This window comes from Colossoma macropomum, unplaced genomic scaffold (assembly GCF_904425465.1).
Source record: "Colossoma macropomum unplaced genomic scaffold, Colossoma_macropomum, whole genome shotgun sequence".
Taxonomy (NCBI): domain Eukaryota; kingdom Metazoa; phylum Chordata; class Actinopteri; order Characiformes; family Serrasalmidae; genus Colossoma; species Colossoma macropomum.
In genome coordinates, this window is record NW_023494803.1 from 24,021,282 (window position 1) to 24,044,463 (window position 23,182).

General features: G+C 41.1%; 1 protein-coding gene and 1 non-coding gene across 2 annotated transcripts; both read left to right on the forward strand.

The window, feature by feature from the left end:
- Positions 1–3: 3 nt before the first annotated feature.
- On the forward strand, positions 4–22,239 carry eprs1 (glutamyl-prolyl-tRNA synthetase 1). Its single transcript, XM_036592733.1, has 34 exons — positions 4–145; positions 2,187–2,271; positions 2,417–2,516; positions 2,645–2,801; positions 3,238–3,380; positions 3,616–3,716; positions 3,825–3,951; positions 4,102–4,294; positions 4,470–4,641; positions 5,946–6,179; positions 6,278–6,362; positions 6,449–6,508; positions 11,692–11,802; positions 12,022–12,158; positions 12,478–12,685; positions 12,824–12,936; positions 13,868–13,985; positions 14,091–14,474; positions 14,591–14,803; positions 15,505–15,750; positions 15,848–16,078; positions 16,495–16,769; positions 17,162–17,213; positions 18,500–18,709; positions 18,796–18,868; positions 18,954–19,033; positions 19,122–19,223; positions 19,626–19,781; positions 20,362–20,559; positions 20,685–20,858; positions 20,968–21,128; positions 21,266–21,344; positions 21,462–21,526; positions 21,670–22,239. The coding sequence occupies exons 1-34, from the start codon at positions 103–105 to the stop codon at positions 21,818–21,820; spliced, it is 5,037 nt and encodes a 1,678-aa protein (XP_036448626.1). The 5' UTR covers positions 4–102; the 3' UTR covers positions 21,821–22,239.
- Positions 16,879–17,008, forward strand: LOC118824240. The gene has a single exon (XR_005008592.1). It is a non-coding gene; the product is annotated as a small nucleolar RNA SNORA47 (small nucleolar RNA).
- Positions 22,240–23,182: the final 943 nt, after the last annotated feature.

A 23,182-nucleotide genomic window follows, 5' to 3' on the forward strand; every position in this document is an offset into this window, starting at 1 on the left:
GCAGGATATTCTCGTGGCTCTGGTCTCAGGCAGGCAGGGCTTCCTGGCGAGCAGCGCTCAGTGTAGAAGAGGGAGAGCTGAAGGCAGCAGGGAGGAGAGAGCATGGCTTTAAACCTCACCATCAACACCAACAACCCTCCTCTAGGTAAAAACACCAGATGCGTTTCTTTGATTTAAATGCGAAAACGCGACTTGTGGTGTAAGAACAGCTCCGCTGTTCATTCGTGTTGAGTGACCGGTGGCGCATGTAGCTAAAGCTAAGCATTAACCTTATGCCGTCGTGGCATAGCTGATTTGCTAGCAAGCTCGCTATATTTAGCCTGAAAAATATCTCTATCCGAGCTCTCCAAGCACTTGACAAACTGGAGACTGTTCAGTAAATTATTTGCATCTTGATGAAATTGTATGTAGGGTCAAAACAATCAGATAAACGTTCTTAAAGATTTCCATTCATCTGTAAACTTGGCATTGTTTCATTCAGTTTGATTGGCTATGCGTATATCTCTGTTTGCCGGGTATAAGTACGCTGGGAAAAGTTGTGGAGTTTAAAAAAAAAAAAAAACATTTTTAACAGACTTCGGTTACTTTAGCTAACTAACTAGCTGCAGATATTATTCTAAAAACAGTGTGTTGTCTGTCTGGCTAAATGATCTAGACACATTAACCTCCAGTGGTGCCACCGTTCGTTAAGAAACGGTATTACTGGCTGATGCAAGCGAGCTGAAAAACTAGCGGCGTGAATAGTTTAATGTTCTTGTAATATATAGACAGCCCTGTGACCAATAACAACATCGCACGTTGCTTAAAATAAATAAAGACATTTTTTCCAGATTAAATTTTCTTCAAAGCTCACAGGATTAAAGTGTCGACCATATCGTTATACTTTATACAATGCACATTTTTTTTTCTTTGTCATACATCGTATCAGTCACATTTTAACCAACAACCCGATGAACCTGATGGGAAGAAGCCCTTTGCATTCTGTTATAGATGGCCAGTGAACTGTCTGACTGAGAATGAGGCTGCTTTACTCCAGGCTAGTCAAATTATCTTGCTATGAGTGCCAGCAGTTGTTGTGTGCTCTGAAGGCTCTTTCTGCAATCACTTGAAAAACAACCTCTTAGGTTGCTTTTGGTTTTATTCATGTAGATGATTGCATGCGTGAGGTCTTATTTGCCTTTGATGTAACCGCACACTGAAGTGCAATAAAAGAGACCTTTACTGGACTGAACTGTAGAGCTGTAGTTGTCTTTGATGGAGAAGAGTCACTCCCCAACCACCTCCCTCAGCTGCAGTGCATTTGTCATTTTAGACAAAATGTTTCTTTCGACAAAATGTGTCTTTTGTGTTCCACACCTTTCTTTTCTTCTCTCTAATTAATGCTTACTGTTTTTTGAATGCTCTGAGTGAGACGAACAGCTGGAATATATGCTTGGAATTGAGCAGAACAAGTTATTCTTTTTAGTACTTTATGTACTATTTTCTGTTTCAGCATATTTGTTTGCATTAATAGGATACAAAAGATCTTGGGCTTTTTTTACAAAGCAGATTAACAGAGACAAAGCATTTCTCAGATAGCCAGATAAAGTAAGCCTGTCCAATAGGAGAGTTCTGGGTTGTTAGCTGGGTTGTATAACCTTCATTTTTTGCATACGTTATCTAGCTTAATGAGAAAACCTGTTATGTAAAGTATCCAACAAGTCATATTTTGAATTTGAAATGTACAAAAGTGTTTTAAGTTAAGACTAGGCTCTCCCTAGTTTTGCAAGTAAAATATCTACATCAGTAAACCATCACTCCTAAAGAGTTCTGTAGCTAGCTTTTGAATATGGATAGTTAGCTGTGCTGTGGAAGCTCTGCTGAGCATGGTCTGTGAGTGTTACACGCTGAAACACCATGTCTGTGTGGAAACACCATTGGAACACTTACTCTTAATATTTAGAACTGTTCAATCCTGCAGTGGAAAAAAGCCAGACTGTTCCTTTTGGGTAACATGTCGATTGTCAACATGATACTACAAGAAAAACAGGCACCTGTGAGACAAATTGGTATGGATCTGTAATCTCATGAGGATGTGTCTTTAAGTGCTTCCACTAAAACTGCTGAATAACTTGGAAAGATGTGATGCCGTGAGCATGTGGCTGAGACAGTTTTTTAGTAACTGAAGTCCCTCTGTCTGCCTGCAGGGGCACTGTTGGCAGCAGAGCATGTGAAGGACAGCGTCAATCTCTCTGTGCAGGAAGGCAAGGACACCAAGCTCCATGTCTCTGAGTGAGTATCCTTAACCTTAGGTATGTAAGTGCATAATCTAGAGGATACTAAGCTTTAATAAATTAGTGTTATTGGAGAGGCTTTTTAAAGACGTTCACACAATATTCTCAATAAGCAATATTTTTTTATTCTGTCTTCTTTTCAGTCAAGTTCAGTTCAATGATGTGAACTCCATTACACGTTACCTTGCACGTGTGGCTCCCAGTCTGGGTCTGTATGGCTCCAACATGATGGAACAAACAGAGGTCAGGGAATAGTCATCCTCTCATATGCCCCTTCATAAAAGGGGAGAGCGTTCAGAGTCGGAACTGTTTTGTAAGAATGAGTGTTTCATAGCCTTTGTATGTTGGATTCTCTCCTCTCTCCACTCTAGGTGGACCACTGGCTTGAATTCAGTGCACGGCGTCTCAGTGGGCAGTCAGGCTTGGCTCCTGCGCTTGGGGAGTTGAACGCAGCATTGGCCTTGCGTACCTTCTTGGTGGGCCATGGCCTCACCCTGGCTGATCTCTGTGTCTGGGCTGCTCTTAAAGGTAAGAGTTTGTGCCTGATCAGTCAAATTGTAGACCTGCTTATGTGGTTTCTGATTCTAAATAATATACTGTTATCTAAAAACTGCATAGTAGCCGACACCAGAAACCACATAAGCAAGCTGTAGTTCACAGTATTACAGTAATTCTCACAATTTTCAGTACAGTAGTCTCAGGCAAGTGTGTGGGGATTTAGATATGCAGTTTGCACACTGCTAATTGATTGGTTTAAAACTTGCTAGCTACATTAGACTCTTGGCTCCAGTGCAAAACCAAAGAAGCAGACTTTGGCTATCAAACATGTGTTGCTGATTGACTGCCTAAATGATTAAGAGGAAATTTGAGTAAATTAGATTTTTGGCCAGACTATTGCTTTAAGTCATTTCAGTAGTGTCAAATTGTGCTTAGTATCAAAGTTTGTGTTCTACTTGGTCTACAGGAAGTGGGGAGTGGCAGGCCACACAGGCTAAGTCAAGCTCTTTCCCTCATGTTTGCCGCTGGTTCTCTTTCCTGAGCTCTCAGGTGCCCTTCAGCGATGTGGGCAGCAAGTGGGCTAGTAAGCTCACTGCCAGCCAGACTGCTGTAAGTCTTATGCCATCTCTACTAATCATTGTTTACTTCTTCCTTTTACTAAGCAACATGGAATAAAATCACCAAGCACGTTTGATGTATTGCCAATGATAAGAATAAGTCAAACTAAAACTTTTACTTTACATTTATTATTACCAAACAAAACTGAAAACGCAAAAGTGGCTTTGGCCCAGCTTTAGTGTAGAAAAGGTTGTTATATCTATCACTGCCGTGGTTTGTGTTTAAGGCTGTGGAAAAGGAGAAGAAACAAGATGTCGGCAAGTTTGTGGAACTGCCTGGAGCTGAGATGGGCAAGGTGGTGGTGCGATTCCCCCCCGAGGCCAGTGGGTGAGTGACCCCAAACACTATACATGAGAAGTGGTTTAATACTGTTCTCAGTTATGTGAAATAACAGGTGGTTACATAAAATGTCCTGTTTTGTGCTTATGTGTGCAGGTACCTACACATTGGCCATGCCAAGGCTGCCCTGCTTAACCAGCACTACCAGATCAACTTTAAGGGCAAACTGATCATGCGCTTTGATGACACAAACCCTGAGAAGGAAAAGGAGGACTTTGAGAAGGTGTGAAGCTTCTGCTACTGTTACCTGTTGGCTGTTGTGTTTCCAGTTCCTTAACTGTTTCTATTCCTGTGGTTTAAAGAATAACACATTAGAACTTTTAGAAGTTCTCGTATACCCCATAAAGTAAGAAGCTGCTGTGGTGTGCTGCAGGTAATCTTGGAGGATGTGGCCATGCTGCAGATTAAGCCAGACCAGTTTACCTACACAAGCGACCACTTCCCCACCATTCTGCGTCTGGCTGAGCAGCTGCTGCGGGAGGGCAGGGCTTATATTGATGACACACCCCCTGATGCCATGAAGCAGGAGAGAGAGCAGAGGGTCGAGTCTCGCCACCGCAATAACTGTAAGTGCCTGCTGTGTTAGAGTTCACACTATGCAGAAATTTTGACTTTGTGTCAGCCCTACCCTACGTACTTAATGTCTGTGAGGCACTTAATAGGTTTCTGCAGCACTTGCTATTAGTTTTACCCCCACCCCCCCCAATTCTATCCCTTTTTTTTCATTCTCTAAATCTCTAGCTGTGGAAAAGAACATTCAGATGTGGGAAGAGATGAAGGCAGGTACAGAGTATGGTCAGACCTGCTGTATGAGAGCTAAGATTGACATGAACTCCAACAATGGCTGTATGCGTGATCCTACCCTTTACCGCTGCAAGAACGCCCCCCACCCTCGCACTGGAAGTACTTACAAGTGAGTTTACATGCACATACACCATGGCTGGCCAGTATGAGCTGCAAATTCATATAGTTTAAATGTGCCTGGTTGTGAAGATATACATTGGTGTATATTTTTATAAGCACTTTAAGTTAATAAATGATACAAGTTCCTTTCTAATTTTGTAAAACCCTGAACGCTTAGAAAACAAGGAGTAAATTATATTACCCACTCTAGCTTCACTTGCCTTTTATGGAATCATTTTTTCTCTCCTTCCTTCTTTTGTCTTACCTCTTCCCTCATCTGCTTTATTTTGCACTTTGTAGTTTGTTGTTCCTTGTATGTACCAAAGGCATCTCACTTTTACCACTCTGCCCTGCCTGTTGAATTTATTTTGCAAGCTGGATAGTTCGTTCTCATCTCGCACAACAGGTTTTGTCCAATAAAGCGCAACAAAAGAATAAATAAAGAAACCATTGCAAATTAATAATCTACGCCAAATGCCACACAGCTGGCAAACAGCAACGTTTCTAGTTAGGCAGAGGGCAGCACTGTTCTTCTCATCTAAAATATGATATATGTTACATTTTCAGAATAATTACGAATTCAATAACAAATTTTGACAAATTGTTATTGTTCTGCTAATGCCCTGTGGTTCTTAACAGTTGTTTATTAAAATAAATGAAGTATGTTGTCGCCCTTCTTCTACAAAAGCTTGCCCATTTTACTCTCTACTGGAAAGCAGATGTCATGAGTTTCTTTGTTTTTTACCTGACCGAAAATCTGTTATCTTTCCAGTTGCCATTCAAAGTATGTAGTTAACTAGTTAATGGTGATCTGTTTTTCATGGCCTATAATGAAGTGCAGTCTTTTACATTTCTGAACTAACCATATTGTACAGAGAGAATGGCTAGATAAATGAGAATCAGATTTTGTTCAAAACATGAATTTGGCAATCAGCCAATAATATCTAATATTGTACCATAATTATGCATAACTCATTGTGTTAAAATGCCAGTTGCCTCTTAGTTGTAATGTAGTACTTTATGTGATTTGTGTTATTTTTATATAAGCAACTGATTTAAAAATGTAAAATGCCTGTTTGGCTTAAAAACTTCCATTGTCCAGTTTGCCTGTAAAGAACCATCTGATCTTCACAGTCTACACAAATCTACACAGACTTTCACCTCTTTCTGTGTTTTGTTGCCCAGTGAGTGTTGGCAACACACAATGCTTTGTGCGGACCTCTTTCTTTCTGCAAGCAGTCCATTTTCCCTCCTTGTCTGTGAATTGTTTATTGACCACACTCGCACATTTTCTCAATCCCTCTCTTCCTCTAGAGTCTACCCTACATATGACTTTGCCTGTCCCATTGTGGACAGCATAGAGGGTGTGACCCATGCTCTTCGCACCACTGAGTACCATGATCGAGACGAGCAGTTCTATTGGGTAATTGATGCCCTGCGGCTGCGTAAGCCTTACATCTGGGAGTACGCCCGCCTCAATCTTAACAATACCGTGCTCTCCAAGAGGAAGCTCACGTGGTTTGTGGACCAGGGCTATGTGGATGGCTGGTGAGTTATCCCAGATCTGTTTCCCATTGTTAGACATAACCACCTTGAAATAAAGGTTTTAAGTGTGTACTATAAATTGTGTTCTGTTTCTCCCTAAGGGATGACCCACGATTCCCCACGGTCAGAGGTGTCCTGCGCAGAGGAATGACTGTTGAGGGGCTCAAACAGTTTATTGCTGCTCAGGTATATGAAGTTTTTGTAATGTTTTTAATGAATTTCATTTTGTTGTGAATTAAATGTTTTCTTCAATTTTAAATTTTTTCACACAGGGTGGATCCAGATCTGTGGTCAACATGGAGTGGGATAAGATCTGGGCATTCAACAAAAAGGTAAAGACCCATGGCCTTCCAAGCTGAATTAATCTGCATCTCTGTCAGACTTTTCAGTATGTGTGCTGAACTAGGATCAGTTTTTGCACTGACTGCCTAGAGCTAAGGGTGTGGCACCCATAGATCAGCATGCCATAGAACCTTTATAAAGAGGCACATATAGCAGACTATCCTTACTGGAGTGTCAGAAAAGATGTATCTCGTTGAAACTTAATGTACCTTGGCTTCTTGCCATCAATAATTATTCTATAAATAGATTTAACTGTCACTTTTTAAAAAGGGAATTCCACAGATTTTTAAACATTTCTGCATAATTTAATAATTCATCACAGAGGTGTAAGTAATGTCTTTCAGAGCAGTGTGACATCAAGTGGTTTGTTGTAGAGAAACCTGCAGACTCAGTATAATTTTTATTTATTATTATTATTATTATTATTATCATTAATATTTTTTTTAACTATTATAACCATAATGGTAAGAAGATACATGGGTTGTGATTTCTGCAACAGAGAAATAGCCATTTTGTTTACTACCCAAAACAACCAGGGTAGTAAATAAAATTGTAAGTCGATCATAAGAAAAATAGAGGTAAATACATTTTCTATGAGTACTGATTTGCTCTACAGCAACCTGCACAACCTCTCCACCATCAATGTTTTTTTTTTTAAATGTGTCTTAGTCTGTGATCTTATCTTAAAACATCATGAAACAGTGTCTTAGGTGTCAGGCAGCATATTCATGTAATAAATTTCTGTGAGGTACCTTTTATAGGCATTAAACTCTTCGGATGTCTGGTTACTATCACAGCCACTGTGAACATTTACGATTCAACCATTTTCTAAAAAATGTGGTAATTTGGCATCAGACCACTCCGAATGACTTTGTTTACGTCTTAACTGTTGAATTATGCAGAAATTGGTGAAATTCCTCTTTAATGTTGTTCAAGATGTCAGGTTCTGCACGTTGTGCACTATAAGAGGGCTCATTCCTTAAGCGTGGTGTTTGTCCCCAGAACTCTCCTCAGTCCCTTCAGCATGCATGGCTGTGCCTCCTATTTCTGTCTTTCTTTCATCGTCTGTCTCTCATTGTCCTTAATCATCCACTCTTTGATTTGCACCTTCTTAAGCCAGAGGTTTTCCCCTGCAATGTTGTACTTTAATACATATACAGCTGCTGTTTGAAATGGCTTAATCTCTCACTTACGTTTACTGAATAGTGCAACAGCTGTTTGCCCTGTTTGATTCTAACCCTTTCAGAATCATTGCGTGTCATTTAGGCATTAAGGAACCAGCACACTCTAAGAAGTGTTTTGCATCTTCTGCATCTCATTTCACACACTAAGCATGCCTCAGGCTCAAATGCTCTGCTCACTGGCTTCCAATCCATCCTCCTCAGTTAACCACCTCTTCTTGGTTGCAGTTAGACAGTCATTTTTCAGCTCTTTCAGTACCATCATTGCTGTTGTCTTTCTCTTTTGCCACCCTCTTTAGTTTAAAAGCAGTATTTTGGTGCTTATAACAAGGTGTTTGTTAGGAAGATCATCAGGTATGAAGGTTCTGAATGGGAGATATTTTGGACATTGTGCTGTGCCTGTAACTGCCCCCTTCAGACAGCACTTTGACCTTACAGACACCTGAGTTAACTAGGCACACATTGTTCTGGCAGATATTGGGGTTGTTTAGTAATAGGGCTGCACGATTAGTCATTTTTATTGTTTTCTCAATATGAGTTTGTTCAGTGATTAGCGAAAATGTAGCTTTTGGAAGTCATGTCTAATGTAACAGCAGCAGTTTTATTTCTAACCCTGAGGATGGGGTGAGTTTGAACCCCAGCCATCCATGTGGAGAGTGAGTGACTTGGCCATTATGCTGCAAAGTCAGTTACATAGTACACACTAGGGATGCAAATTTTGCCAAATTCTTTTGAACGAGTGTTTAGTCTGTGATTAATCGTCAACTGACAAGCCTAAAATCTCAGATGCAGCCCATGAAAACATCAAACACAGAGCCGTGTTTAATATAAACAAGGCTTTACATTGTATTGAATTAAAAAAATGCAGCTTAACAGATATGACTAACTTAAAATGATCTGTTTACTTACAATTAGCGCATATTAGCCCAAGATAACGAATACATATGGCCTGCCAGGGGCTAGCTTGAAATTCATATGCATAGTTTAAGCATATGTGCAACGTAGTCAGTAGCTCGCAGCTTCTTTTGTTATGGAGCTAACTACACTGGCTAACCGTTAGCAAACAAACGTATTTGTAGTAGGGCTGGGTGATAAAATGATAACGATAATTATCGCGATATAACTTTTCCTCGATAAAGCGATAAGACATGTTCGATAAATGTTCGATATAATACACCATTCTCACACTTCCACGTTCTAGCGAAAGCCCTGTTTTTCTACTGCAAGGAAAGTGACCCTACTTGCTGCCGCCAGGAGAGGGAGCACTTCCGAGTTTTTCGACATGATTAGGGAGGGAGGGGTGATGAATAAAAAAGGGTCGCCAAATATACTTTAGCAATGGCTGAAACGTGGAGTTATATATTCCCTGTTTGAGTGGAGCGACCGGCGATCTGTTCTCCTGTGACCAAAATGTGTGAATGACGAGATCAGTGGCGTAACTGTACTGTCCTACAGTGAACTCACCTCTTTCCGTACATCCTAACCAGCTTTAGCAGGTTAAATCACATCTGCTCATCAAAACTACAGCACTGTTACAGGACTCAAAAAGTCATATTTAAGTATGAGTGCGTTCCCAAGCAGCAAAAGTGAAAGAAAGAAGTGGGTTCATGTTAGTTACAGCCCTGATTTAAACAAAAGTAAACTGAGGACGCTGTGAGGCATTGGAGAGCGGGAGAGCACTATCTTTCCAGGCTAGCTGTTTTTAGCAGCTGGCTAACTTGAAGTAGCGCTCCGTCACTCGCACAACACAGCGAACTGATGATATTGTAGATCAAAGCAAACACAAAAGCACCGCTTTCAGTTTAAACATACCTAAAAGGAGCGCTATGTTTGTCTGGTGTTGATATATTGCGGTTCACACCTGAAACTACTGTGATAGAGAAATCCAGTCGTCTGCTAGCTGGTGTCTGAATACTGTGATGTGCTCTGATATGGATGTGGTAGAAGTGATGTCAGTAAGGTGGTGTAATCCATCACTGATGTATCGAGCCAGCTAGTGTTTGCTATTCGTACTAAGTTGATGTTGTTGAGAAACTAAACAGTTTAGCACTTGTTGAGCACTCATCACCAGACAGCTAAAAATAATAGTTTTCTTTCTTAAATTATGACGATTACAAAAACTGCGGCCGTGCTTTTCCAGCTGAGAAAAACAGCTCACCAGACACTTTCTCCCACTGTCCCATGACAGATTTGTGAAATGTTCCACTGTTTGGTGAGTGTTTGTTGTGTTCGGACCATAAAGCATAGCTTAAAACAGATTTTACACACTCAGGAGCAAAAATCACCCTTCAAACTTGGGGAAAAAAAGATGATTTGACATTTATTGCGATATATATCGATATCGAACGATATGAATTTTGTTTATCGTGATAACATATTTGGCCATATCACCCAGCTCTAATTTGTAGGCTATGGCTTAAGACTACAGCCAACACAAGCAAAATAGTCAGTGTGGCCTACCTTTGCACTTGAGGCTAAATATACTAGCTGCGATAATGCTGTGAACTACATGTAGGATGGTTCGTTTTTTACGCTCTATGTACTTATTAATGGCTATGGCACTACCGTTTAAAATTAAGTGGTGTCAAGGAGTTACCTCCATCAATGCCAGTGGTCGGAATCTAAGATGCTGCATGCCTATTCAAGTAAAAGGGGCAAAAAAGGGGTTCAGTGCCTTTCTGCTTGATTCTTGTGTCAACCGCTTCACTCTGCCCCCGTTTCCTGGGCAACAGCAGCAGCCTGTGCAGAATGTCCAGGCAGGGGGCTGAACAAACCCAAAACAAAACTGTTTTTTTTTTTTTTTCTTAAAATCAGCTCATTGTACTCAAAATACTCACAAGACCCTAACAATTACAAAAATGGCTCTTCCTCTCACCAAAATAACGTGACTGCACTCCCGAAAGTATCTGCTTCATGTATCTGATCTGGCTTTATAAAGCATTGCAGTTTATGTCCATATCGTGCAGCCCTAGTTAACAGTACCAGTGGACGATATAAACTGTGTTACAGTAATAGGAGCTCAGTATGAAGAATGCATCTCTAAACATTTCCCATTCTGTCTAACCTGACCTGTCTCTGACCTTTTGAGCTCCACATGAGTGTTTTACATTAAAGTGCATCTCACTTTTCTGTTTCCAAGCTGCCAGTTAGCTGTAAAAAGGTACTCCTCCTCGTCCTCGTTGTCCTCTTGTTCGCCCTCCTCACTTCTCTAACTTTCTCTCCTCTGTCCATTTTTCATTGTTTGTCTCATTCTATATTTCTGAACCTTGACAACCCCCCCCAACCCCCCCCCCTTCCAATTTATCTCTGTCACAGAAGCCAAAACTATACCTACAAGCCATGTCTAGATTTGTGACTGTACCTCTTATCAATGAGTCATAACTATCTTATTCTGTATTATTATGAAATTTTTACACAGTTTCTGTGATGAGACCTGTCTTTGCTGCTCCTTTTGGCTTCCCCCAGTGTATTTGCCAATTTGTGTGGTTCCCTCCTTTAATACAGCTTCTGGCAGATTCTGTACACCACAGTATTCCACTTCATAATGCTAAATTGTGTTCAGTCATACTCATTTAGTTACTTTGTGACTAACTTATTGCATGTACAAAAGATTCTGTCTTGTAACCTTACATTTAAAACTGAGCTGGTCGTTAAGTTTCTGTGTGTGAATAATACTGATGTTGAGCCGCTGATGTAACTTTGTGAAACTTAGACCGCTTGATCCTCTGGTTTTTGTAGCTTTCATTTGGGGTAAATACAAAATAGTTAAGCCTTCCTTGCGCTTCATGTCCTTCTCTCTTCCTCCTCCATGTCATCCCCTTCACTTTTTATGTCGCATTTCTTTTCTGTGTTTGAGAGCCTTCGTTCTTTTTCTTTTAGTTGTTGTTGTTTGGTTACGTTTTGTAGTGGTGACCTGAACTCAATCTCTCTTTGCTATTTTTTTCCCTTCTATCCATCCTCTCTTGTGCTCGCTCATGCTCTCTCTGCTGTAGGTCATTGATCCGGTAGCTCCCAGGTACACTGCCTTGCAAAGCTCACAGGTGGTTCCCATTTCCATTCTCGAAGCCAAGGAGGAGCTGAAGGAAGTTGCTAAACACCCCAAGGTAACTATCGGCAGCCCAAGTGATGATGGTAGCCAATTCTCTGTAGTTTGTCACTTCTGTGACAGTATATTCCTTAGCATTTAGTCTCTACATAACCAATATACGTAAAGAATGTGGAGAGTTGTATTCATGAATGGTCATAGATCTAAACTATAGGCATTTCAGCATTATCTGGCCAGGTTGAGCAGTGTTTTAAGTTTTGTTTTCTCCTGTTTGTAGAATGCAGATGTGGGGATGAAGTCAGTGTGGTATGGCCCAAAAGTGTTTGTGGAGGGGGCTGATGCTGAGACCTTTACTGAGGGAGAGACTGTTACCTTCATCAACTGGGGAAACATCATTGTCACCAAAATCCACAAGTAAAACCCTTAAGAGTAAACTAATTAGCACAGTTGGGTATCCATAATGCCACCTACTGGACACAGCAGTAAAATAACTTAATCCAACAATGGTTACATATAATAAATGCTAGACAGGACCATCTTTCATTTTCATGCATTAGGCTTACTGGCTCCTTTTGTTTTTCTTTTAGCATTGTTGGGTGAAGTATTCCTTTTCTGTACATATTATAATTTATTTATAAGGGAACACCTAAAAAATTAAACCAAAAAAGACCAAAGGATTTGGCTAGCTGAGCACTGAGGCTTAGAGATCTCTCTTTTGCCTTATTCTCTGCAGAGACCACAGCGGAGCCATCACATCTCTGGAAGGCCGTCTGAACCTGGAGAATACTGATTATAAGAAGACTACCAAGATCACCTGGCTGGCAGACACGCCAAAAGCCCCCCTCATACCCACCATATGTGTTAACTACCAGCACCTCATAAGCAAACCTGTGTTGGGCAAGGATGATGACTTCAAAGACTACATCAACAAGAACAGTAAGGTAGGTTTTGGGCTTGCTGCAGGGTGGCTCCCTTCATGTTTACTTCTTCATAATGAGAATTAGTATGTGGGACAAATATATGCAGATAAAAGGTACTAATTGTGTTGGTGAGAAATGTGTTGTTTTATGTATTCTCAGACAGAGGAGATGATGCTGGGAGATCCATGCCTGAAAGACCTGAAGAAGGGTGATATCATCCAGCTGCAGAGGAGGGGCTTTTACATCTGTGACCAGCCCTATGAGCCAGTCAGGTTAATACTTTCCCAACCTCATATAAACACCAGTAGTTCTGTGTGGCCACTGTAACAGTACACGTCGCTTCACTTGGCCCTTGGAAGTATAAAAGATTTTTTGGACTTTTGTTTTGCTGTTAAACTCTAATCATGACTCTTATCATAACTCAAACTCCAATCATTACATAATTGCTTAATTATTACACAATTATTTATATTCGCAGTCCATATTGACAGATGGAGATCTGTTCTTCTGGCTGCTTTCTGTTTGTTTCAAGGGCAAGAAATATCAAAAACATGGCAAAAATGTAAAAGATGTTTTTTCTTTCTGTAAAACAGAAGCAGTTCTCTCATTCAGATCATACTAAGACATCTTTACTTAGAAACCATGTGGTATTGATTAAAAGATTCCATTCCAAATTTTCCAGACTTTTTTGCTAGTGTCACTGAACTATAAGTGAAAAATGCTGTAGAATTGCAACAGGCTTTATATCAGCTTGATATTGATGATGAACATGGTTTTTTTCTAACAGTTAATAAACCTGAAGCTTAATCTGGGCTTGCTTTGAATTTAAGTGTAATTTTTGTAATGCTGCAGTGTGGTTGTTGTGACTGTACTACAATATGGTACAAGGTACAATATGATATGTATTGTTATTATGGTAAATCACAGTGTGTTTTTCTGAGCATATCATGTGTATTGACAGAATGCTGACCAGCTGCATGTTTTGTTGCCAAGGTAGTATAAGTTTGTTGGATTAAGTCCAGTGCGCTATGTGAAAGAAAATATAATTGTATTCATAGTTTTTAATGTTTTTAAAAAGTGACACTACTACTACTACTGTTGTGTTTTTTTTTTGATTCTTTTGAAAATGTCTGTGTTGTTATTTTTGCTATATTGTCTACCCCTGAACTGTATTAACCTGTAGATTTTGACCCATTTGTCCAGTCCTCATAGCTGTAAGGAGAGTCCCTGTGTCTTACTGTACATCCCAGATGGCCACACCAAAGAGATGCCCACTGCTGGCTCCAAGGATAAGAGCAAGAACCAGCCAACTGCTAAACCTGTGAGTACACCATCCATCAGTCAGGAGCCACCCCATGTTGCTGATGTCTGATCTCTTCTATTCATTTATGTTGTCTTTTTTACACTCCTCCTCTTTTGTTCTCAGGTGAAAGCTGAGCCTGCTTCTCCAAGCAAATCCTCACCTGCTCCATCCACCAGCCCAACGCAAGCTGCCTCAGGAGATGCCTTTTCTCTGTTCTCCAGCATTGTGGCCCAAGGAGACCTGGTGCGGCAACTGAAGACTGACAGGGCCCCGAAAGAACAGGTGGACCCAGCTGTGAAACAGCTCTTGGCCTTAAAGGCAGAGTTTAAGAAGTTGACAGGCCAGGAGTACAAGCCTGGCATGGCCCCTCCTGCTTCATCTCCAGTGCAAACAAGCCCTGCCCCTGCAACCACTAGCCCAAGCCCGTCCTCTTCATCCTGCCCCTACACACGCGTTGCTGAGCAAGGAGAGATTGTTCGGAAACTGAAGGCTGAGAAAGCACCCAAGGTTTCTGTCTCTTTGGTGATGTTAAATACATTATCTCTGTATGTCTGTGTTTGACTAAACATTCTGTTTATTTTAACAAACTTTTTCTGTTTTCCACTTTGTCTGTCTGTTTACAGGACAAAATAGATGAAGCTGTGAAAGTCCTCTTGGCTCTAAAAGCTGAATTTAAACAACTCACAGGTCAGGACTACAAACCAGGCATGGCTGCTCCCTCTGGAGCTCCAACACAGCCCACTTCCTCATCCAGCTTTTCCTCTGCTGACATATATGGACGAGTTGCAGAACAGGGTGAGGTGGTCAGGAAGCTCAAGTCAGAGAAAGCACCGAAGGTGAGTCCCTGGACCAAAATTTGATTTTACCACCTGGACTTAGTCTACACAAGGATGAATATAGGGCTACAGCAGATGATTTTGTTTTCAGAATTAATCTCTCTAGATGAACATTGGCAATAGAATGGGTCATACTGAAAAGCTCTGATTTTAACCGTGGCACTGCTATCTTTGCCACAAGTCAATTGTGAAAATTTCATGAATTGTGAAATTTCCACCATGCTAGATCTGCCTCGGTCAAGTATAAATGTTATTATTGTGAAATGGATGAGCGTAGGAGCAACAACAGCTCAGCCACAAAGCAGTGAAGCAGTGTAAACATGTTCTTTGGAGCCATAAATGATGCTTCACTATGTGGCAGTATGATTAACGAATCTGGATTTGGCAGATGCCAGGAGAACACAGCCTACCACAGTGTCTCTGTAAAATTTCCTTTCAGCACTATACCCACTGAATGGCGTACTGTAATTCTGACTTACATTGACAGTGACTTGCGACTTTGGAGTTCATTCTGTGTGTTTTCTACCGTTTTCAAACATGTCGGGGAGCTATACTTGCAAAGACCTGTGAAAGATACTTTTCCAGTGACTGGTGACATCTGTTCTTTGGGCCTCAGATTCACATTGGTTATATGGCAAATGCTTAGTCACATTGTTTTCTTTTTTTAATTTAATGTTTTCTGCCTCTGTTCTTTTCCACAGGACCAGGTTGATGCTGCTGTGAAGCAGCTGCTGGCTCTAAAGGCGGAGTATAAGCAAATAACAGGTCAAGAGTACAAGCCAGGAGCTCCTCCAGCCAATGCTGCACCAGCTCCAGCAGCCCAAGTACAGTCTGCCCCTGAGCCCACAAAGACCAGCTCACCTGACAACGCTGCACTGGACATTTACCACCGTGTAACTCAGCAAGGTGACCTCGTGAGGAAACTGAAAACAGAGAAGGCTCTCAAGGTTTTTCTCTAGTTTTTGTTAGCATTACCTCAATTCTGAGAAAATATTGCACCTGGGGAATTTTCAGTATAAATATTATTTTCCTTTCCGTTTCAAGGATCAGGTGGATGCTGCTGTGAAACAGCTTTTGGCTTTAAAGGCTGAGTATAAGCAGCAGACTGGACAAGAGTACAAACCAGGAGTGGCTCCTAGTGCTGCAGCAGCTCCTGCACAGGCCAGCCCCTCTCCGCCTCAGTCCAGCTCTTCTCCTCAGGCCCAGGCATTGTATGCTCAGGTAGCCCAGCAGGGGGAGCAAGTTAGACAGCTCAAAGCAGAGAAGGCCCCTAAGGTAGGTGCATTGTACCTTTCACTTTAAAATGTTGTCTTTGACAAATTTACAGATTATTTAAATAGCTCTCAATATGACCTAAAAAGGTGCTGAATAGTCATAATGTTGAATTTGCCCATTATTCCTAATACTTTAAATATGAGAAACACTAATGTTTTTGTAATGTCTGTAGTGTAGTTCCCATGAATTCACACTTTCAGTCTGCACTGGAAGAATACAGTTTATTATTATAAATGCATCACATGTGTTCTGCTCAGGAATCAGGCTCAAGATGTTTCCCCTGATCCAGTATGAATGATTACTCTTGTGATTAGTAGAACTAGAAGTTTAAATGACTAAAGTTTGCTGATAGTCTTGGGCAGAAATTGTCTAGGCAGAGACTCCTTTGAAAAAACTTTCTCCCTTTCATGCTATAGGAGAAGGTGGATGCGGCAGTGAAGACCCTGCTGGAGCTGAAAGGTCAGTACAAAGCCCTCACTGGGGAGGAGTTCAAGCCAGTGAGCACCCCAGGAGCCCCAGGACACACAAGATCAGAGGACAAAAGCCGCAAGGAGCGAGAGAATGCATCCGAGAAACAACAAGGTGGAGGAGGTGGCCGCAAGCAGCAGAAAGGAGGAGAGAAGTCTCAGCAGAGCCAGGACAGCGGGGCAGCAGGAGCAGGAGATGGCCAGGGGCCCAAGAAACAAACACGGTATGAGAGAAAGTGGAAGAAGTTGAAATTTATAGACATTGATATCTTTAGTTTTTTTTTTCTTGTCCAAATAAATGATCTTTTTAGAGTTTGAGAATGATTATATGAATGGAGGCTTGAGAAAGTTTTGCTGTTGGTTTAGTACAGCCATAACTGGTTTTGACCTCCAAGACTAAATCACAATCACTGCAGTCACGTCTGATATAATTCAGACTATGTGCTGAGTTTGTGTACATTTTGGCAGGATTAAAGTACATGACTTACATTCTGAAAACTATGTTCAGAGACAAGATTCCTACTCTGAAGACTCTGATTTCAGCATAAATATATTTTGGTTGGTTGTTAACCAGCCAGCATTAACAAGCTAACGTTTTCTAATGTCTTTGCTTTAGGTTAGGACTTGAGGCAAAGAAAGAAGAAAATCTGGCTGACTGGTACACGCAGGTACTGTGCCATATGACGTATGAATGATGTCTTTTGGAAATTATGGTTGTTTTATTAGTGCTGGGCAATATTGATAAAATTCAGTATCATGATATTTTCCAAATGTTGGTTAACACAAATAATATAGTTAATAACCCCATATTTCCCGAGTGTTATTGATTTTGAGGCCATAGCGCATATGAATGTCATGAATCATCCAAATATTCAGAGCTATTGTTTAAATGAAGGTACGCACACTGGTCCTGACATTTACTGTCAATGCAGAGCAGCACTTGCCGACTCCAAGAACTGTTCATTTTCTCTGCGTCACAGCACTCCTCACAGCATTTTGCCTTTACTACCTTTAAATTTAAAGCCATATTGAGACTACAGAAAGTGACAGTAGATCACATGTGACTTGACATTTGCACCAAGAAAGGCCATCTGTCTTTTCAGTAAACAAAGGTCAATAGAAAGTTACCTCAGCCATCATGAATTGAATGTTTTATATCATTAAAAATACACAAGTAGAGTGTATAAAAGAACTTGAGCTTGCTCTATCCATGGTACATCTGGTGTGCAGTGGCATTTACTCTGTCACAGATGCTCTGCCAACATGTACATAGAGCATTTGATATTTATAGTGAGCTGTGCTGGCCACAACTATCAGGATTTTGTCTGTTCATTTTTGGTTCGTTATCTGCCTGTGTGTGTGCACGCACTTCTGTGCTGGGGGTTTCAGTTGTCCCACCAGGTGGTTGCTCACTCTGCGCGTCATGACAATGTGAGCCTTTCGAAGATGAGTGTAGACATAGTTGCTGGACTGAAAACAGTGTATGGCATCATATTTGTAATAGTTATTCAAACGTTTTCTTTGGAGCTCCTAAGCAAGATGTCCTTGTGTGTTTGCCAAAGTGTATGCAGCTTTTGTTTTGAGTGGATGAATTTTTGAAAATTGCCTGCTTCTACCTGTCACATGAAAAGCACTGTCTGTGGTTAGTTATTTTGCATGTCAAATGGCCATTTCCTTTCAAAGAAGGTGATTCTTGGCCACAGTTTATTACCAGACTCTCTGATGATAGGCGCATATATCACTAAAACTGAAAAGCAGTATTCCAATATATCGATGTCATGATGTACCAGTATAGACAAAATATTGCCCAGTACTATGCCTACTTGTATATATGCTACCAGGCTTTTTCCATTTCATTCATATTGTATATCTGAGAGATGTGTATAGTCAACCATGCAGAAGTAGGTATTTTTGCTGTCTCTTCATATCCATCTGGATTGTGCTCTGTTATCAGGTTATCACCAAATCTGAGATGATTGAGTACTATGATGTTAGCGGCTGTTACGTGCTGAGGCCCTGGGCGTATTCAATTTGGGAGAGCATCAAAGACTTCTTTGACAAGGAGATCAAGAAACTGGGAGTGGAGAACTGCTACTTCCCCTTGTTCGTCTCTCAGGCTGCTCTGGAGAAGGAGAAGTCTCATATCGCTGACTTTGCTCCTGAGGTATGAAAATTTAGGTAAAAGTGAATTCTGGAGAGCAGTCTCAGAGGGAGGTCTCACATCTTTATCTGCTTGCATGGGTTTTCTAGGTTGCATGGGTGACGAGATCAGGAAAGACTGAGCTGGCTGAGCCTATTGCTGTGCGTCCCACTAGTGAGACTGGTGAGACACCCTGCAGCCGTCTTATGATTTTGTATAGCTTCAAACCAAATACCTCAACTCATAAATAATTCTTTTTCTTTTGCAGTGATGTACCCTGCCTATGCCAAGTGGGTCCAATCCCACAGAGATCTGCCAATCAAACTCAACCAGTGGTGCAACGTTGTGGTCAGTCTCAGCCTATAATTTTGCTCCAGTAATATACTGCCAACTAGCCCTTGCGAGTGCTAATCCCCGTCTTCATTCTTTCTGTCAGCGGTGGGAGTTCAAACACCCCCAGCCCTTCCTGAGGACTAGAGAGTTTCTTTGGCAAGAAGGACACACAGCATTTGCCACCAAGGAGGAGGCAGCAGAGGAGGTTAAACAATAGTCTAATATGCTTCAACAGTTACCTTTTTATTATATTAGGCAATGTGTGTGTGTGTGTGTGTGTGTGTGTGTGTGTGTGTGTGTGTGTATGTATATGTAGCAGTAATGTTAGCTCTCTGCCTTTTGCATTCACCAGTTAACTTTTTTGAAACATTCAAACAGCCTGCCTAAAAAATCCATCCCAAAGAAGTATTTTATCAAAAGGTCCTTCCACCTTTAAATTCTACTCTTTAAACCACAAAGTTTCACTCTAGAGACTACAGAGGCACCTCTGTAAGAGGTGTGTAAGCATGCTTACAATAGATGCAGTCATGGTTACATTTTTCATTTTGGCCGGAGTGTCCCTTAAAAAACTCCCTCACACTATTTGTATGTTTTTGTGTGGGAACAGGTACTGCAAATCCTGGACCTCTATGCACGGGTATATGAGGAGCTATTGGCCATCCCTGTGGTCAAAGGCAAGAAGACAGAGAAGGAGAAGTTTGCAGGAGGAAATTACACCACGACAGTAGAGGCCTTCATCTCAGCTAGCGGCAGAGCCATTCAGGTGTGTACCCACACACTATACTGCCTGGAATATGAGTAATTTGCCTACTAGATATTTTCATATATAGATAAATACCTCCGTATACACTACATGCTGAAAGAGTGGAAGTAAGCAGTGATTTAATAGTTTAAAAAAATGCTTTACAATAAAGTAAATTTGCCGACAAGCTGCACAAGAACTATACTGATAGCAAAGTTAACCAGAAGATTTAAGATTTTGCAAAATATTCCACTGATTTGCAGTACTGTACTATTATGGGGAAAAGCTATAGGATATGGGGAAAAAACATCAGGTTTACACTGCCTCATGATGGCCAGTGTTTAATTATTTAGACATTTCTTATTTAACATGCCTGATTTGGTTATTCATGCCATTAGAAGCATCTGGACATGAGTCAGGTGTATGTGATTTAGGGCTGCAATAAAATACTACTCTGTAAAAAATATTTTCTCTTATGGTTTCCTACCCTGTAGTGTACATGGAAGGTAGAAATGATGTAATCTGATAAATAAGATAATTTTAGATTCCTGCACGTCAATAGTAATGTATTAAATGCACTTTTTTTCTGTTGATCTCTCAGGGTGCAACATCACACCACCTTGGCCAGAACTTCTCCAAAATGTTTGAAATAGTCTTTGAAGATCCTAAGAAGCCTGGTGAGAAGCAGTTGGTGTATCAGAACTCATGGGGCCTCACCACTCGCACCATTGGTGTTCTGACCATGGTGCACGGAGATAACATGGGCCTGGTGCTGCCACCCAGGGTAGCCTGTCTTCAGGTACAACCTAAAGTCACAACCAAAGTAGCTCTTCTCAGTATTATTGAACTTCAGTAATACTATTGAAAGTCATGACCATGAACTACCGTGAGCTTCTCCTCAATTATTCATCTTTGTTTTCTCAGGTGATAATCATTCCCTGTGGAATCACAGCCACTCTACCTGAGGCTGAGAAGGAGCTGCTGTTGGCTCAGTGCTCCAAGTATCTCTCCAGGCTGCAGAAGGTTAACGTCCGGGTGAAGGCTGACCTTCGAGACAACTACTCACCTGGGTGGAAGTTCAACCACTGGGAGCTGAAGGTGCACATTTTCTGCTTAGATGATCCACAGTTATGCTGTCTAGACATTCTTTTTACCCTTTTTTTTTCTCTGATTCATTCTGCAATGCTTTAAACACTCTTAAATTCAGGGCGTGCCAGTTCGCTTGGAGGTTGGGCCTAAGGATCTGAAGCAGGGCCAATGTGTGGCAGTGAGAAGAGACACAGGAGAAAAGATCACTCTACCTGACGCTCATGCAGAGAATAGAATCAAACTCCTGCTTGAAGAGATTCAGGATAATATGTTCAAACGGTACACATGCATACAAATACATGTAATGAATCATTAGAACATGCAGTCTGAAAAAGCAGTGGGTCTTTCAGGTTGTAAGTTTTTATTCATTATGACATTTCTCAGGACTTCATCCTTAAAGCTCTCTCTTGTTTCAGGGCTTCTGCTGATCTCAAAGAACACATGGTGGCAGCAGATACTATGGAGCAATTCCAGAAAGAGCTGGACCAGGGAAAGGTATATTAATACTAATACAGTGTCTATGATCTTACCTGTGGATTCAAAAGAAACAGTGGGCAAAACAGAGCAATGTGCATTAACAACTAACTGTATTTTCGATTTTTGACTTCACAGATTGTGCAGATTCCCTTCTGTGGAGAAATTGAGTGTGAGGACTGGATCAAAAAGACCACAGCCAAGTAAGAGACTGTTTCAGTTTTAATTTCAGATTTTTACTCTCAACCATGTGCACATTATATAATACTACCCTGTCAGAGAGAGAGAAAGTATTGTGCATGGTCCTGTTAACACTAACACTTCTTTTTCTTTTGCCTGACCACAGGGATCAGGACCTGGAGCCAGGCGCACCCTCAACGGGAGCAAAGAGCCTGTGCATTCCCTTCCAGCCCCTGAAGACCCTCCAGCCAGGCCAGATGTGTGTCAGTGGCAAAGAACCAGCTCAGTTCTACACCTTATTCGGGCGCAGTTACTAAGAGGGAAAGACCTAGCTAGAGCTCCTCACCCGTGCCCATTACAAATTAGCATCTGATCCATCTTAGAATGACAAAAGCACTAAAACTAATTGCTGTAACTCATATTCTCACCTGCCATTTCTAACCTCCAGTCAGGACCACACTGGAGTCCTCTGATGCTCTAAGGAAAGCTCCCCTCTCACTTCTCTCTGGCTACTCTCAGGACATGTAGGTGTAACGTATAAACAGGTACATGTTTACAGTTGTCGGATATAGAAGGAAATAGACTTGGCCTCTGTTACGGTGATTTAAATTATGCTAAAATGTAAAACCCTGTACATCTGTTCTTAGTACTAGTCTGGTACTTGTAACCTATAACATTCAGGTAATTCTAAACCCTGCCTGAGCATTGTCTGTAATAAAGGGATTCTTAATTTCTACTCTGCTTTGTTCGCTTTTTTGTCATTTATCCCAGGACATCAGGTTTGAGTAAATGTCCACATCTTTGTTAGTTCCTCTTTTAATAACTAAGATGTCCGCAGTGTAGTGGCTTACTGCTAGTAATGTGACTTCATACTTGTCTCTCTGTCCATGGCAAAGATTTTTCTCTGTATAAGACTAATGCTCTTGCAACAAAGGCAGCAAGCTTAGGATTATTTCTTTGCCTGTGTAGACACTGGTTTAATGCAGTGATTATGAAATATAGGACTTTGGTTGCATTTAACACAACATACACATTGTTAGGTGCAACTGGCTTGTTTGGACCATGTTGAACCAAAATGCAGTGATTCAGGCATTACTGGACTGAAAGTGGCTAATTAGGAACTTGTTTACTCCAGTTTCAGATGATGTTAGTAGTATATTACTTGTAAATTAGGTAAAGGAAATGCTGTAAATAGACAAATTAAATAACAGAAGTGTTTCATTACCCAACACTGTTCTCCTATATGAACTAATGACCCATATTACTTAGATTCACCCTAATGTATAACACAGTACCAGTAATCTACTTTAACATTTAAAGGGCTCATATGGTAGAGAACTGACTTTTACTTTTTCAAGTAAGAGACAGTTTGATACTTTAATGTGAACATAAGCAATATCTACCAGGTTAATACTCTTCCAATTTGCATTCCACTGTACTTTTCTCTCACACATTTGGGGAAAAAAGGTACTCCCTTATGTGTGTCCACTACAGGTTTCAGAGAGGTAGGAACAGGAAGAACATGTAGTCTGTTCAGGAAATGATGAGACGGTATGTGTCCGGGTATGGCGTGCATGGTCAGGAACACGAGTGTCTGGGGAGTTTCACTGATTGATTAGGAAGTCGTACGTGCTCTTCCCAACCGCTTTCCTCCAGGGGCTGGGGCCGTTCAGTAGAGC

What these genes read in the sequence shown, in the direction of transcription:
- eprs1 (XM_036592733.1), top strand. Translation starts at nt 103, where the DNA reads ATGGCTTTAAACCTCACCATCAACACCAACAACCCTCCTCTAG. An exon ending in AGTCAGAGAAAGCACCGAAG is followed by an intron (nt 14,804 to 15,504) that starts GTGAGTCCCTGG and finishes TCTTTTCCACAG; the next exon opens with GACCAGGTTGATGCTGCTGT. An exon ending in TGGCTGACTGGTACACGCAG is followed by an intron (nt 17,214 to 18,499) that starts GTACTGTGCCAT and finishes CTCTGTTATCAG; the next exon opens with GTTATCACCAAATCTGAGAT.